The following is an 11957-nucleotide window of genomic DNA, read 5'->3' on the forward strand; positions in this document are numbered from 1 at the left end:
AAATGAAATGTAGTGTCTTGTTTGAAATGTTCGTGGAAAGGACTCAAGCATCATCGTGGAGTGCGTTCTCCATTCCCTAACATGGTGTCAGCAGGTTGCTCCTTCGTAACTTGTGGACACCTAGTTTGTTTGCTCGCTCTTTGTGCATTTTGTTTTTATAAAGAGGACTGGCATACAGTCACATGGGAGGAAACATTTGAAGAGAAAATGAAAACATGCATGAGGAGGCTTTGTGTCATCTAAGCTGCAGTGCCTGCAAATCCATCATTTTTGATCTCATTTGAGACCAGAGCGGAGCAACGGACAACTGTCCTCCAGGCTAGACAAGCCGAGCTCCTAATAAGGAAGCCACTCTCTGTAAATATCCCGAAGGTCTGAGAAAGGCAGGGAAGCTGGGAGGAAGAGGGAAGCGGATGGATCGCGGCCTTATATGGAAAAAGCCTTGCTTTTCCCAGGGTTTGTGCTTCTGGCCTCCCTCCTTTTGGAGGCCAGATGTTACACAGACGGCTCCCTAGCGCCACCAAGAGGTGTAGTGCATGTAAAGCATTTGCGAGAAATGGGCCTCTTTTCTCCCAAGGAGAGCAAATATGTTGGTTGAGTGAGTTCTGAGATGGTAAAATAGTATTTTGTTACTGACTTGTAGCCGTAGGAAGTTCACGGCATGACTGTATGTATAGAATTAAAGAACAAACATTTTGCAGAACCAAGTAATCTTTTGTTAAGCCTTGCATTTCACCTCCCTTAGCTTCATGGTCACTGACAAGGTGGAATTCTGCACATTGGTTCCAGTGCGCTTCACAGACCCCAGGTTGAAAGGTTCAGCAGCGATCATTGTTTTGATAAACTTTAAGTGGGTTGTCTGGTAAATGGTTAAAAGCTACTGACTGCATGGAGCCTGTCCCAGCTACATAGCCATATAGCAAAGATATATTTGGGTGAGAGGCGGGCGGGGGTATATTCCGAAGTGGTTGCCAGCCTATTGCATGGTACATATAAACAAAACATTCACACCTACGGACAATTTAGAGTCTTCATTCAGTATTTGGGGTCAACAATACAGAGCAATGGAGAGTGTGGTAAGGAAGTGAAGAAACGGGTCCAAGCAAGTTGGAGCAGTTGGCGGAAGGTGTCTGGTGTTCTATGTGACAGAAGAGTCTCTGCTAGGATGAAGGGCAAAGTTTATAAAACGGTGGTGAGGCTGGCCATGATGTACGGATTAGAGACGGTCGCACTAAACAAACAACAGGAAGCAGAAATGAAGATGATGAGATTCTCGCTTGGAGCTAACAGATAGGAAAGGATTAGAAATGAGCTCATTAGAGGGACAGCCAAAGTTGGATGTTTTGGAGACAAGATTCGAGAGAGCAGACTTCGATGGTTTGGACATGTTCAGAGGCGAGAGAGTGAGCATATTAGGAGAAGGGTGCTGAGGATGGCGCTGCCAGGCAAAAGAGCGAGAGGAAGACTAAAGAAAACACTGATAATTGTTGTGAGGGAGGACATAAGGAGAGTGGGTGTTTGAGAGAAAGATGCACGAGATAGGCTTAGATGGAAAAAGATGACACGCTGTGGCGACCCCGAATCGGGACAAGCCGAAAGGAAAATCAGAAGAAGATTCAAAGTACCATGCATGTTTTTGTGATGTGGAAGGAAAATGGACTACCTGCACAAAAGCAACACAGGCATGGAGAGAACACGCAAACTGTAAACTACAACTATAAAGCACTTCCTCTGCACCAAGTGCTAACCGGTTGTTCACTGTGGCGCCGCCCTCATTTTCATTTCATTAATTTTAGTTGTACATATTCACCTTCCTCCAGCACACCAAAATCACAACTTTTCACACAGGTTAGCTCAAGTCTCTAACTTGTGCATAAGATGTTAGTGTGAAATTCTGATCAGTCTGCCTCCCAGCCCAATTCAGGGTCAAATGTGAAGTTTCCATTTTCTCCTTCTGCTTGTGTGGGGTTTCCAAAACATGCACGTCGGGTAAGTAAAGAATTGTCCATAGGTGTCCATGTTTATTTTTAAAAAAAATTTCCAGGGTGGGAGGATCTATATGCCCCGCGAGTCCTCACAGTTCTGATGACCTGGGTTCAATCCCGGCGCCACTTGTGTGGACTTTGCATGTTCTCCAGGCACTCCGGTTTATTCCCACATCCCTAAAACATGCAACATTAATTGGACACTCTTAATTTCTCCTAGGTGTGATTGTGAGCGTGATTATTGTCTGTCTCCATGTGCCCTGGGATTGGCTAGCGACCGGTTCAGGGTGAACCCTGCCTCCTGCCTGAAGATAGCTGGGATAAACCCCAGAACTCCATGACCCTTGTGAGGATAGGCAGCTCAGAAAATGGATGGATATAGTCCGGACTGTGAGCTGGTTTAATGCTTCTCCCCGCCTTTAATCACCCACAGTTGGGTAATCTTGCTCTTTACATCAAAATTAGTGGTGAGAACAACGATGCGCGTGCGTGCGTATTTGTATGCCCCCAATATCAAGCATTGCACTTAGTTTCACATTTCTGTACACCCACCCACAAAGTTGCCTTCATGGAGCAAATCATTTTAAGTATTAACACTACAATGCCTTTGTTGTTGTTTATATTTCATATGTAAGCATCTGCTTGTGACTTGGCCCGCCTGCCAAAAAGTTTTCCCACCTTATTACTCGCGACCGCGTAAATCGACAATCCCCCTCAGCTCCATTCTCCACAAAACTCCGCACCAGGTTTTGGGACTAACCAGATTTTGTGAGCTGCATGCAGATCTCTGGATTTCCTCCACTTGATCTCAACTTTGGACTACTTTCTGTACACGTGAACATTTCCAGCCACTAAAACGCAGCGTTTGACAAATTGAGCCGCAAACGTCAAGCTTTTTTATAAACTTCATCACAACTTTTACCATCACTTCCCAACTTTCCAGTTTGTGGCAGACACAGATGCTCCCGCTGCTGGTCACGTGAGAGGGAGCCACGGCACCGTTATACTGTCGTAAGGAAAAAACGCTTCGAGGTGGCTTTGCGCAAATGCAAAATGCTAAATGCAACAATGCAGGCTGGACTAGTCTAATAATTGACATCGTGTTATTTGGCCGAGAAAAAAAAATCCACAGCGCCAGTCAATGCGGTCTTTGTTTCGCTTTCAGTCTGAGGTCCGATGAAAGGTGCTCCTCCGTTTACGTACCTTAATTTGTACGAAAGTGGGAATTACAGTATATCTCACAATCAAAATATTAAACAATCAAATGAAAACCATTAAATAAGGTGGCAACTGAGGGTGGCTTCCTCTGAAGCGCGATGACGTTCTTCAGTGGTGCAATCGTCTATCCGCCACTCAGTAGTAAAGTTGTAATTACTGTCCACATTTGTATGAAAAATACTTTCACGCCATAAATATACACCGATACCACATTCCAAGGAAAACAGTAAGCACGGCGGTAACAGAAAGTGCGTTCTTGTGTTGCGTAACAGAACCACCGTAAACCAGGCAGACCTGTACTGTACAGTATTCGGCTGGTGTACATGCATAGTACTGTACCTACAAAATCTATAAATCTACGTTTATTCGTGTACTTGTAGATCAAAACTGCTGTCTGGCCTCCTTGCAGTTGATTTTCTTTTCTTTCCCTTGTGGATTTTTGCCAAATAACACTTCATGTGACAGTTTGGCCTCCTGTCGAGACGATACCCAGCGAACCCCCCCCCGCGCCCCCATGTCCGGTGACCCTTACACTTTCTCTAGCGATTCTCTCCCCTCTGACCCCCGCTTCCTGCCTCCGCTGACCAACGGCCTTTTGGGATGGCGGGTGTACAACGACACCATGCACATGGGCGGTGTGTACAACGGGGGGCGGGGGGAATGTCACCGCGCGGACGTTCCCTGTCCTCTAGCCGTGATGGTTGAGACAGAGGAAGCCGGTCAAGACTGCTACAGCCTGGACACCCACACAGGTAGTCTCCTTAGTCCCTCCATTTTTTTTTTTTACTTATCAATTCATTTTTCATCTGGAACCTCTTTCAGGTGACAGTGCGACAATTTCCACTTGTAGTATAGTATAGAACCTGGTGCAAAAAAGACGGGATGCAAGTCCAATTCTTTTGGTTTTTCTTTGAGGGTGTCTCTTTTTCCACGTAGCAATTTTAAATGAACTCCACTCTTAAAGTCGCACAAAAATGTTTATGCTCTGTTTTTTATTGTCGAGCAGGTGTTTTCACGCACACGCTAACCTCACCCAGCGTGACAGTTTCGCAGTCTTTCTATTCGCACCGCTGCCACTCCAACCTGATGGTGATGGAGATCCTCTTGGTGCGCCGTGTGACCTCCCAGGTGGCGTTCACCGTCAACCTGGCCTCTGCCTTCACCCCTCAGAGCAAAGACATTGATTTCCAGGCTGGTCCTGCCTGCAGAGGTGGGAGGTGAGTTTCTCCAATCAGAATCAAATGGCCCTCATGTGTTTTTTTTTTTTTTTTTTTTTGTCATGCCTGGATTAAAATATCTGTCTCTTTTAGCCATATTCAAGGTCATACCCACACCGCAGAGTTCCCAGGAGGTCCTTGTCCCATGGTGCATCTCATCTGGACCCCCATACCTTCCACTCTCACGTTACTACCCGGGCAAAGCCAGGACCGCTGGGGCTTCATTCTGGCTGCGGCTAACTCTTTAGATGTCGCCGAGGCCAGTTTTGACCAAGGCCTGGAGCTGATGGCGACGGGTGCCTTGCGGCCCTCTCACGAAAAGGCTTGGGAGGAGCTTTGGCTCCGGAGCAAGGTGGAAGTTACGGGATCCGAGCGCCTCTTGAAAGCTGTGATCGGCTGCATGTTCTACCTCCTCAGTGCCTTTCCCTCCATCCACGACACATCCAGCTTTTTTGGCGGTGTCAGTCCCGGTGGACTGTCAAATGGCTCAGAGGCTCAGGATTATTGGGGCCATGTCTTCTGGGACCAGGTTGGAATAATTCCTCAATTATATGATGTTCTTTGTACCCTGTCACCTAATGGCAACTTCCAAACCAACAGGAGATCTGGATTTACCCCAGTGTAGCTTTATTCTACCCAAAACTGGCGCGTGCAGCACTGGAATACAGGACGCGGACTATCGACGGAGCCAAATATAATGCTCAAAAGCAGGGATTCAAGGTATGGTGAAGCAAATGGTTTGTCATAGTGTGAAAGGTCAGACCTTCTCATTGGACATCTGAATTAAATAGAACTAAAACTCAAACTTACTGCAGTAAAGATAAGTGGTACAAAGCATGTACACGCCGGAATGTTCTAGCTACTCTATTTTAAGTTTATTTCATGTGATAAGGGAAATAGAATGTGAGCCATGCCAGGTGTTCTCTGTACACAGGGGGTGAAGTTGGCATGGCAGAGTGCTGCGTCCGGGAGGGAGATGTGCCCTGAGGACATTTACGGAAAACAAGAGATTCACATCAATGGCGATGTCGCACTGGCCTTCCGGAATTACTACTACCTCACCGAAGTTTGCTCCTCAGCGCCACCGCACCATCTCGCATCTCCTCATATGAACTCCCTGTTGACTCGCCTCTTTTGCCCCAGGATGTGACGATGTTCACGGATGGACGGGGCAGTCAGCTGATATGGGGCGTGGCTGATTACTGGGTTTCCAGGGCAACCTGGAGCCTCGACGACCACAAGTATCATCTCTTAGGTAGGCCACGTGATAACCAGTACATCTGTAGTTTTAGGCTAGCTGACCAATCATCTAGCGGTTTTAGGGCTATCCATTCTTTGAAATAATTTAACAGTTACATTTTTTTTCAACATAAAGCATTTATTAATGTATCAATTTATGTATTTATTTATTGGTTAATCTTTATTTATTTTTTTGTCTATTTATGTATTTATTTGTCTGTTTATTTATTTATTTTATCCTCCACCCGAAACAAAAAAAAACACTAATATTTAACTGAGTCAGTTGTGAAACTATTCTCGGAGTGTGTCTCGACGGCAGTATTATTCTGCCCCCAGGTGACCAAGGCAGGAAAACAATGTCCATTGAGTCGAGGCAAAACAAGAAAAAGTGTTTACATCTTTAAATTGTCTTCAAATACGCCACTTCACGTTATCTTGTACTTTTTAATGAGACGCAGTGTTGTAGAGTGCTATTTTTTTTCTTATTAGAAAAATTAGAAGATTAATTCTTTTTTGGGGGAGGTTGGAATGAATTCATGGAATTTCCCCCCACTTCATTGGGGGGAAGCTGATTTGTAATAGAGTACAAGTGTTTTGAGCTACGAGCACCGTCACGGGACAAATCAAACAATTTACGTGGCTAAAGCATTTTGTACTGATACCTGTTTCAATTGTGAAATGTTTACTTGTTGTGCATTTTAGATGTCATGCCACCAGATGAGTATTACTACAATGTCAACAACTCGGTCTACACAAACACAGCGGCCAAATTAAGGTACTTGAATGTTTATGTTTCTTTCGCTCGTACATGTTGGTAGTCGTCTTTTTTCCAGTCTGCAGTTTGCTGTCGAGTTAGCTGATCTCCTCCAGTATCCTGCACCAAAGGAATGGCAAGATGTGGCGGATCACTTCCTGATACCTTTTGACCACCAATCTTTGTACCATCCTGAGTTTGAAGGCTATTCTAAAGGTTGTTTTTTTTTTGTTTTTTTTTTTACCTTTCTTATGATGTCCGCATTAAAACAGTATGGCTACATATGTTGTGCCCTGCTGGCAGGTTATCCAGTCAAACAGGCCGACGCTGTGATGCTGACCTATCCTCTTGGCCTGCCCATGTCCCCTGAGATCAGAAGAAACGACCTCGAAGCTTATGAAGCGGTCACCGACCCTCATGGGCCAGCCATGACTTGGGTGAGCCACAGATGCAGAGTTTATTCGGTATACATTTATTATTCAAATTTATTGTCCCGGTTTCTCCTGTCCTGGCACCAAAGTGATGGAAACAAATTATTAACCAAATGATTGATATTGATTATTTTTTTCATGATCACACAGCCCGTCAGGAAGGCCATCTGGCGTAAAAACTGTGCCGAACAAATATGAGCGTTCATCTGAGATGTCATGCTGTGGCGACCCCTAACGGGACAAGCCGAAAGAAACACAGCCCTATAACGTAGCATCCCCTCCCTCTTCAAGAGCTGTGAAGTGAGCCCAAACAAAAAATGTCAGATCATATGACTAATAGACTGCACCGTAAATTAAAGACAATCAATATGATAGTTATCGCCAGTTCCCAGGCTTTGTTCATGCTGCAAGGAATTTCCAATTTTCTTGCCAAGTGAGACGTAATGTCATTATCCAAGCTGCTTATCCTCACAAGGGTTGCAAGAAAGCTGGAGCCTATTCCAGCTAGCTTCAGGCGATAGGCAGACTACACCCTGAACTGGTTGCCAGTCAGTTGTAGGGCAGATATCGACATCATCACTGAGCGAGAATCGATCCCACGCTGCCTGCATCAAAGGCAGGCGTGTGTACCACAACACCATCAGTGACTCTCCTGAGTGAGATGTATCAGATGTCTTTTTAATGTCACTGTAAACAGTACAGTTGCAATTTTTACATATCGCACACAGGACTCTTTCATGTGTGGATATAAATTGGATATGTATCCGATGCGAGTCCGGTATGGACATTCACGGCATCCAATACAAACGTCACAATTGTTTTACAAAGCAGAAATGAAACGTCCTCCGCTATGTCACATTTTTTTCTTTGCGGTCCCGCTTTCATGCAAACATTTTATTGCAATTGTTACTCTCTTTTATAGTGTTTACACAATATTTTTGTAATCCATTACAGACTACATTTGCAAACTGAGGTTGCACTGAAATTTGAAATGCACGGATTGCTTTGATTGTAGACATGCACAAAGTTATGCTCTTTCCACATCGCTCAGGGCATGTTTGCGATTGGTTGGCTGGAGCTGGGGGAGGCAGACAAAGCGCAACGTTTGCTTGAGAGGTGCTTCAGAAACATCCAAGGACCTTTCCAGGTATCTCTCTTAAAGGCCTCTTTGTGCTGCACTTGTAGAGTAGTGCTGGGGGGGAGGGCATGAGCGCAGAAGGTGGGCGGCGACGCCAGAAGGCCCATCCAATGGACTGTTTTCCACCACGTGACCTCATCCGGGCACGCCGTCACGTTAGATAGGCTCACTATTGCTTTTGCATACAGACCCGATTTACACAAATGTTCGTACGACTGTTAAAAGCGACGCAAGATGGCTAAAAAGACTTTGGAATGTTATCGGTGCTCATGAGATGTTGTTTCAAGAAACCGTTACGACAAGAAGTGTGCTTTGATGGACACTATCGACCCATATTAATTGGAGAAACACAAATGGAACAAGAATTTCAAACTGTGGGCGTCAGTAACCGATTCAGACATCGTCCACTATCTCCTCTTCTCGACAAGCGCTTATACCGTGGAACAACTAAAGAATTACAAAGGTCTGGAGGCCTACAACCAATTCATCGATGGCTGGGTTCATCGTGCGGCGGTATCCATTGTAATTGACCTGTCTCTCCACACCTCTAAGGTTGGTGTACACCACAATGCAATTTAAATATGAACTGCGTGATTACAGTTAGCGTCGTGTTAAATTATGTTGATTATACCAACGAAAGAGGTGTAGATTATTATTTTCATTAATTACTGAGAGGGAGAGCGAGAGGTTCGACTGGGACGAGCCCCAAGTGGAGCCCGCACCGCTTTCTCCACTTCCACTTTCTACATTTTTAACTCAACTCATGAAACAGCTAATGGTGCGGTAACTCGTTTTGGCAAACTTATTATATTAAAACAGAAAAAACAGATTTTGGAGACATGCAATGTATTCACACATGAGTATTCTGCAGGCCCTTGGCCCTCAAGAACACTTCTCCTTCACAAAACTTAGTTATTGCTAAGTAGGTGTGAAATTCTAAAAGATATCCAATAGCGAACAAGAAGAAAATGCTCCGAGCAAACTTTGATATAAGTGAATGATTTGGCTGTTAGATCGGCTCTGCTGGTACGAGACAGCCACAGTTGTCGCCATTTGGTTGATAACTGCCCAGTTTTCTCGCCCTGGTTCTTGATCACAGCTGGCAGTCAAAAGAAAGACACTTTACAACGGCCACTTTCGTTTGAGCAACCGATAACATAGCAGCGCACCCCCATTCATACGCCTTTCTGAACTGATTTCTGCTTAGTTCCGTTTTGTTGAATCAAATTCACCCATCGAAAATGGTGACCGTTGTCCAAACCGGAGGTTGCGTGACGTCAGATGAAAACAGTCCATAGGAGAGGAATTGGCAGAGGGATTTCAGATTCTTAACAGCAAAAGATCAACCAGTGTGAAAATCCTCCACATTACTTATGGGTACTGGTCCTACCCAAGCACTTCCAAATATGGACAAGCCGGTCCTGGGGCACTGTCGTGCTTGTGCACCACCCCACAGCGAACCCCCAGGGCTTTAGACAGTGGGTTCAATGGAAGTCTTTAACGTGTACTGAAGGAAGGATCGATGTCCTTGCAGGTTTGGAGCGAATCATCAGATGGTTCCGGCGCAGTCAATTTTCTCACAGGTATGGGAGGATTCTTGCAAGGTGTGGTGTTCGGCTACAGTGGCTTCAGGTTAGATGTCAGTCATCCCACCTCGCGCGCTGACTGTTATCGATCATTTCAAAGGTTTGCATTTTGTTTGTAGAGTTGAGAAGGAACGCCTGGCCTTTTCCCCTCTTCTTCCCAACGACCTGAGTGAGCTTTGCATTCGTGGCGTGAGCTACTTGGGTCATCAGCTGGACTGGCTGTTTCGCAAAGATGAAGTGTGCGTCGTTCTGAGGGAGAAGGAAGGCAGTACTGCGAGGGATGAGATATGTGATCTGCAGGTGGTCCTCAAGGCATCAGGGACTAAAATCCCTTTAACCCCAGGTAACAAATAATGTGATTATGAACAGGGCACTATTGAATGAGACAAATACAGTATGTCATATCTGGGTCATATTTGTGTTTTTTCTCATTTGATCTATTTACTTTTTTGCAATATAATTTGGGTTGGAAATGCCTCAAATGACCTTTTTTTTCAGCTATTCTAATCGGGCTTTTCTGCTTGGTAACATGCAACTTGTAAATGAGCTTTCCTCTGATTGGATAATTCATCTTCCTCGATTTAAATGTGGGAAAAGAGCTTGGCTCTGACTGGTCCATATCATGGCATCCATTGTTTTACCTGAACAAGTTCATATTTTGGGCAAAAGTGAATGGAAGGAACGTTTTTTTTCCAGCTACTTCGGTAAACCCCCACATCCAAAACATAAATGGCCCCCGGACCGCCAGTTCAATTTCCCCTGCTCTAAATAGTCCATAGGTAGGAAGCGGTTGTTTGTTTGTATGTGCCCTGCGATTTGGTGGCAACCAGTTCAGGGTGTACCCCACCTCTTGCCTGAAGATAGCTGGGATAGGCTCCAGTACGCCTGCAACCCTTGTGAGGATAAGCAGCAGAGAAAATGGATAGATGGATTGCCAGGCAGTAATGCAAAGTTGTTTTGCACACTCACATTCACACCTATGGGCAATTTAGAGTCTTCGATTAACCTACCATGCATGATTTGGGGATGTGGGAAGAAAGCGGCATGCAAACTCCACACATGAGGGGCTGGGATTTGAACCCAAGTCCTCAGAACTGTGAGGCGGATGTGCTAACCAGTCGCTCATTGTGCAGCCATTTTTGTTCAAGTTTAAAATATTCTTCTTTTTTTTTTAAACTTCAATTCAGGTCAGTTTGACCCACAACTCACCAGGAGGCAAAAGAAAGAATTATGTCACAATTTCAATGATGCCTCTTGGTAGATTATTAATCAATATTTTGTCTGTATTTTTAGGGACACCAGTGACATTTCCTCGAGAGCCTGGATGTGTTTGCAAACTTGAATTGTCGTCTTTCTGCTGGCCTCTCTGAATATCTATCCATCCATGGAGCTTCTTATCCTCACAAGGGTCACGGGAGTGCTACAGCCTATCCCAGCTCTCATCGGGCAGGAAGCGGGGTACACCCTGAACTGGTCAACTACTATGAATGAAAATATCAAAGCCCTATATCAGAGTGGTTCTGAATACTCACAGTTGTTGTACTTCTGTTTACTAGTCTTATGGTAATAAGACTTTTTGCTATGAGAAAATTATTTTTAGATTTTTTCCGAGGTGGATATTCTACTACACTTTTCGCAAAGTTCTTGTAGCCCAAGGTAAGAGGTAAGCACGAGACTGTGGGTGTTTCCCCGTGTGGGTGTGTCTGTGACTGCACAAGAAATAATGGACACCTCATAAAGGATGATTGGTTACTTTTCAAAGGTGTGGTGTTTTTTTTTTTCGTCTTTCAAAATCAAATTAGAGGCACAGGGTGGGGCCTTAAAATACACAATACGTATTGCTGCCACACACACACACACACACACACACACACACACACACACACACACACACACACACACACACACACACAAAAAAGGTTTATGACATTTTAACGTGATACGTTTTGAAGACTATTTTACTTTTATTGCACTTTCATTATTTGCTTAAATATGACCCTATACATTTAATAAACAGATAAAAGTGTTGTCCATTTGCTAATCAGACAAGGATGTGTTGTGGAGCCGGTGGTTGTCCTTGATCTTTGTATGCAGAAAACCGGCTGGCGCCAGACTCCTCTCCCAGGCGTTGCCGTGGAGACGAACGCACAATATAATGTGATAAATTACACGTTATAATATGAAAAGTTTCATGTTTTAACATAATTCATTTCATGTTATACACTAATGTGAGACTTTCGTGTTATAATGTGATTCATTTATACGTTATAACGTAGAAAGTAACAATGTTAAAACATAATAAATTTGATTCCCCCCCATCCTCAATAATCTATTCCTTACAGTTCGGATCACTGGACCCGTCTTATATGTCAAATCTATATATCTCTTT

General features: G+C 44.4%; 1 protein-coding gene across 2 annotated transcripts in view; it reads left to right on the forward strand.

Annotated features, from left to right (window-relative positions):
- Nucleotides 1-2762: 2762 nt before the first annotated feature.
- Nucleotides 2763-11957, forward strand: part of pgghg (protein-glucosylgalactosylhydroxylysine glucosidase) — a 9599-nt gene continuing 404 nt past the window's right edge. Inside the window, exons 1-14 of one of the 2 annotated variants that reach the window (XM_061823628.1) lie at nt 2763-2996; nt 3669-3955; nt 4210-4420; nt 4514-4949; nt 5021-5140; nt 5355-5486; nt 5564-5675; nt 6362-6434; nt 6493-6629; nt 6717-6850; nt 7896-7991; nt 9517-9614; nt 9688-9911; nt 10862-11957. The exon at nt 10862-11957 is cut by the window's right edge and continues 404 nt beyond it. In XM_061823628.1, coding sequence (XP_061679612.1) covers nt 3718-3955; nt 4210-4420; nt 4514-4949; nt 5021-5140; nt 5355-5486; nt 5564-5675; nt 6362-6434; nt 6493-6629; nt 6717-6850; nt 7896-7991; nt 9517-9614; nt 9688-9911; nt 10862-10938 — 2088 coding nt within the window. In that variant the 5' untranslated portion in view covers nt 2763-2996; nt 3669-3717 and the 3' untranslated portion in view covers nt 10939-11957. Of the gene's footprint in view, nt 3956-4209; nt 4421-4513; nt 4950-5020; nt 5141-5354; nt 5487-5563; nt 5676-6361; nt 6435-6492; nt 6630-6716; nt 6851-7895; nt 7992-9516; nt 9615-9687; nt 9912-10861 lie in introns of those variants that run through there. The other variant, XM_061823629.1, reaches the window with a different exon arrangement.

The sequence above is a fragment of the Syngnathoides biaculeatus genome, chromosome 6 (genome assembly GCF_019802595.1).
Source record: "Syngnathoides biaculeatus isolate LvHL_M chromosome 6, ASM1980259v1, whole genome shotgun sequence".
Taxonomy (NCBI): Eukaryota; Metazoa; Chordata; class Actinopteri; order Syngnathiformes; family Syngnathidae; genus Syngnathoides; species Syngnathoides biaculeatus.